General features: G+C 44.2%; 1 protein-coding gene across 1 annotated transcript; it reads left to right on the top strand.

Moving 5' to 3' along the window:
- Positions 1 to 1,940: 1,940 nt before the first annotated feature.
- Positions 1,941 to 4,086, top strand: LOC139909613 (zinc finger protein 862-like). The gene is made up of 2 exons (XM_071896784.2): positions 1,941 to 2,894; positions 3,252 to 4,086. The coding sequence occupies exons 1-2, from the start codon at positions 1,941 to 1,943 to the stop codon at positions 3,951 to 3,953; spliced, it is 1,656 nt and encodes a 551-aa protein (XP_071752885.2). The 3' UTR covers positions 3,954 to 4,086.
- The last annotated feature ends 891 nt before the right edge of the window (positions 4,087 to 4,977 follow it).

Genomic DNA, 4,977 nt, shown 5'->3' with positions numbered 1-4,977 from the left:
TTATTCTCTGAACATCAGAAACGGAATAGAAAACGTTGCATATTTACAGCAGAATATTGAAACAATAACAACAAAACATGTACAAAATTAACAACATGTCATCTATCTTTATTTCTAATTCCCTCTGTTTGATAAGTATATTTGCTCCTATTTTAGTACGAAGCCTCCTTGTTTTCTGATCTGCTTCTGTTACGGTACGTTAGGTAGACTTTTTTTGTTACTGCAATGCATTACGATAATTACGGTAATCGACGACGGCAGGGCTCGAGCTTGAGGACCTCCCGTCGTCCCGGGGCCGATAAAAATAGGATCGGGGAGGATGTAAATTAATTTTGGGACGAATTTGGGACGAGAGTTAAAAAAAAAAACCTGCTAACGTTACAATGAACGGCGATGAAAATGAAACTGACTGCACGTTTTGTGTAGCACACACAGTTCTTATTAAACCTCCTTGACAACTTACACACACACGCGCACACAAACGTTACAAAGTAACGTTATCTAGACCCGCGAAATCCTGACAGATGCCTGTCACCACCGGTATTGACTGTCAGAGTGATACACAATGGCAATGGCGTCCCGTAGTGGGATACTGCAATTTTTTAGCGTTACAGCAAGACATCAAACTTTAGGAAAACGCACAGCAGAGCCAGACCCTGAACCGCCAGCCTCTGACCTCACGACAGCCGCAGCTGCAACGGGGAATTCAACACAAGTGAATGAGGTAAGCTTGCTAGTATTAATGTAATATAATGTAACGGACATATGACAAAGCTAAACTCATGAAGCTAACTAGCAACTTAATAGAACAAGCAACTTACGATACGAGAAAAACGGCTGAGGCTGAGGGATACTTTTTGTAATTTGGCGACTTTTTGAAATGTTTAATAATGACGGGGAAAATGAAGCGGATAAAGACAGGATTTCGCCCGGTCAACGCCCCTTTGTCGACCGGGCCAATCCTGTCTTTATCCGCTTCATTTGTCCTGTGGAGGGAGTGGCGGGAGTTTGACAGGCAAGCTGGTAGCCACTGAGGCGGTGAGGAAGAGCTCTGAGGGGAGGAGACTCCTTTTGATTACCGACATCCTAGACCAGGCCCACAGACAGAGAGAGTATGAAGTGCCAGTGATCCATATGATTACTTTTTATCGATGATTACACCCAACGTAATCGATCATATGGTAAACGAAACGACGAACTCGCCTTCAGTAAGCTGGCCTCTACTGGAGGCCTCAGCATAAAGTTGAGCAGTGGTACTGTGGAAAACCCAGCAGACAGCTCCACTGCACTCAGACTGCCTTTGCCCTCTTTGTCAAACAGCTGGAACATAGACCTATCTGTGTATAAATAATGAACCAATAAAATGACTTAAAATTAAAAAAAAAACAAAAACAATGTTTTGAATAAATTATAAATTTATGAACAAAAATAAACAAACCACTTTTCTACTGATTAAGTTAAATTGATGCAGCATGTATTTTCTGTAAATCCATGTGAGTATACTGTAGGTTATACACTGTATAGTAAAACTTTTACTTTTCTATTTGCAGATTGCCTCAAATGCCTCAAGCTCGAGCAAATATGAGGCAAAAAGAAAACGCAAATGGTTGCCGGAGTGGAAGAAAACCTTCCCATTTGCTGAATTTGATGCAGAGATGGGCGTGATGTTCTGCAAAAGCTGTCGTGCTTTTCCCAGTCTTGCAAAAGGGAACAACCTTTTCGTTGGTGTGGACGGTGGCAAAATCCGAATAAAAACACTTCAAGAACACAGCAGAACAACATCTCATTCTGACTGTAAAGGCGCTCAGGCTGCGAAAGAAAACCCAAGCAGAACACCCATGGCTTGTGTGCTACAAAAGATGTCAGAGAATGTCAGAGAAAAGATGACAAAGCTATTTAATATAGCTTACTTTGTGGCAAGAGAAGAAGCACCCTTCACCATGTTTCCAAACCTAGTTGACTTGCATCTAAAAAATGGTCTGGACCTTGGTAACACTTACAAGACCGACAACGCCTGTCGCACCTTTGTCCAGGCCATAGGTCAATCTATGAAGGATGACCTGGTGGAGAAACTAAAAAACACACGCTTCTTCTCTGTCATGTCCGATTCCAGTATCGACCGCTCCGTGAAAGACCAGGAGATGGTCTACATGACATATGTGGAAGATGGCAAACCCGTCAATCATTTTGTGGACATTGTTTCATTGGAGCATGCCCACAGCCAAGGCATCCTTGACGCCATACTTGTTGGTTTGAGGAATGTGGGCCTGACGGAGCAAGACTTGAAATCCCGGATGGTTGGCTTCGGCTGTGATGGTGCATCTGTGATGATGGGAGTTCACAATGGAGTGGCAGCCAAGCTGAAACAACTGTGTCCCTCACTTGTACCAATCTGGTGTGTGGCTCACAGACTGGAGCTGTCAGCGCTTGATAGCATCAAATCAGTGCCTCTGCTGGCTGAACTGAAGGAGACACTGAATGGTGTTTACAAGCACTACTCCCACTCTGCAAAGGCTTCCCGTGAACTCCATGCACTGGGAAAAGCCATGGGCATAGATGTAGTCAAACCAGGCAACATCGATGGGACAAGATGGCTTCCACATATGTCCAGGGCCCTTGAAGGTTTGGTGAAGAACTTCAAAGTTACCCTGGTTCACTTTGAGAACCATGCTAGTGATCCAAACGACAGGGAGGCCAGTGCAGTAATGAAAGGGAGAGCACGTTCCATTCATCGGTCCCTGACACAGTACAAGATGGTGATGTTCATTCACTTGTTGTTGGACATTCTTCAGGAGCTGAAGCAGCTCAGCCTGCTGTTTCAGAGGGATGGACTGACCTTGCAGATGGTTTCTGATGGACTACAAACGACAACACTGTCACTTGTAGCCATGCAGGTCAGTAACATTTATTTTGTTTAATTGTTGAACATTATTATTTTCTATGTGAATTGCTAAAACTGGTATTTATATAAGCCCTAAATATGAAAAACTGTAAATATATTTTGTAACTTGTACAAGTATATTGTGGTGTGATTGTATAATAAGAAATATTTTAAATGTGAATAATGTAAGCCTATTCAATATGGAAGGTTACACATTTTCAATGTCATAGTAAATATTCCATATTTCATATATTATACATATTTCAAATATTTATTATTATAATCACAATATAACATACTTTAAAAGTTTTTCATTTTTATGGATTACAATGAGTAAAATGTTCTTTCTTTCCTTTTATTACAAACCTAGACAGACCCAGGCCCAAGGCTCCAGAAGGTACTGGATGAGATTGGACCTGGAAACACCTGGTGGCAGAATGTCCAGCTCAACAGGAGTGAAATGGACAATTCCACCTTCAACTCACTGAAGCTCCGCCTCATCAACGACTTGTGTAGGTTTCTGTCAGCACGCTTTGGGAATCTGGAAACGGGAATTCTGAAGGCAACCTCCACCCTCTTTGATCTGTCTAACTGGCCAGAAGACACAGCTGAACTGGCAACATTTGGCAATGCTGAGCTCATCGAACTCATGGAGCATTTCCAATCCATCCTTGCAGCATGTGGGGACTTTACCTCTGTAGCGGCAGCTAAGAGAGAGTGGCTTGACCTGAAAGTCCTCGTTCAGCGTCACTACAGGCACCTTGAACCCCAGGTGCTGTGGCAGCGGCTACTTCAGGGTGCTGTTGGAAGGGAAGACCAGTTTGAGCACATGAAGGTCATAGTGGAGATCACACAAGTGTTCCCCATGAGTTCATCTTGCTGCGAGCGTGGATTCTCCAGCATGAAGAGAATTAAGTCAGACTGGAGGTCTTGCTTGTCAAACGAGATGCTTAGCTTCCTCCTGCACATCTCAGTTCATGGCCCTCCTGCACAGCAATTCAATGCAGAGAAAGCAGTCACCAAGTGGTGGAGTAGTGGCTGCAGGACCAGAAGACCCCAGTTCCAAGACTAATTAGGCCTGGACCCGCCCCGTTGCTGGCTCGGCAGCAGCTTGTCAAGCTCCATTAAAAAGTTTTATCAGGATCTATTATATGTATTATAATTACCACAGTTAAAAGTTTTCTGCTCTTTGAAAGCAGTTTTTATTCCATCTGTTTTCTTTGCTTTGCAAGAGTCCTTTGTTTGTGGTGTGACTGATTTATCTCTAGTCTGTAATCTAATCTTTTCAGATTAATTTAAATAAAAAGGTTGATGATTGATCATCTAATCATTTGCATGATGTTTTATTTATGTTAAAGGTCACTTTGAATGATTTTAACTAATGATAATGTAGAAAAACAAAGATTTTAAATTCGGGACGGCCCACATTCATTTCGGGACGGCTTAGATTGTATTTCGGGACGGTTCCGGGAGGATGGGGAAAAAAGTTAGTTAAGAGCCCTGGACGACGGCATGCTCCAGAGACTTCCGCCGGCCGAGCCGTCTTGTGGCACTTGTACGTTACTACAAACTACAGTTACAAACAGGCACCAGGAGTTTACCAGTGTCCACCGTTGTTTGCATGTAAGCTGAAGCTAACTGAAGCTAACTGAACCTGGGCACCGATGTGTTCCCGGTGATCCGGCCGAGATTTCGGCGGGGGTCCGGGGCTTGGATCGGGAGGATCAATGCGGGCTGTGGGCGCGGTGGAGAGGCAGCGGCGGAGAGAGGAGACGGACACGGTCCAGCCATGTACTAGGTTTTGACCTAGTTTTTTCCCCCGGCCTGTATTTGAGGCCGGCCTTTATTTGTTTGTGTCGACCACGGCCCCGGCCATTATCGGAGACCCGGCTTTTAATTGACTACAGGCTACTATTAGAGGAAATACGGTATTTACTTTTTCCAGCTTGAGCAGGGCACGTAACGGACTTACAACTTTGCCTGCGGTGCTGAACACCCGCTCTGATGGTGAGCTTGTGGCACACGCGCACAAGTACTTTCGGGCCACCCTCAACATCAGCGGAAAGCGGCTGGCTCCATTTGACTTCCACCAGAGA

The sequence above is a fragment of the Centroberyx gerrardi genome, chromosome 7 (assembly GCF_048128805.1).
Source record: "Centroberyx gerrardi isolate f3 chromosome 7, fCenGer3.hap1.cur.20231027, whole genome shotgun sequence".
Taxonomy (NCBI): Eukaryota; Metazoa; Chordata; class Actinopteri; order Beryciformes; family Berycidae; genus Centroberyx; species Centroberyx gerrardi.
This window is presented reverse-complemented; position numbering and strand designations above follow the sequence as displayed.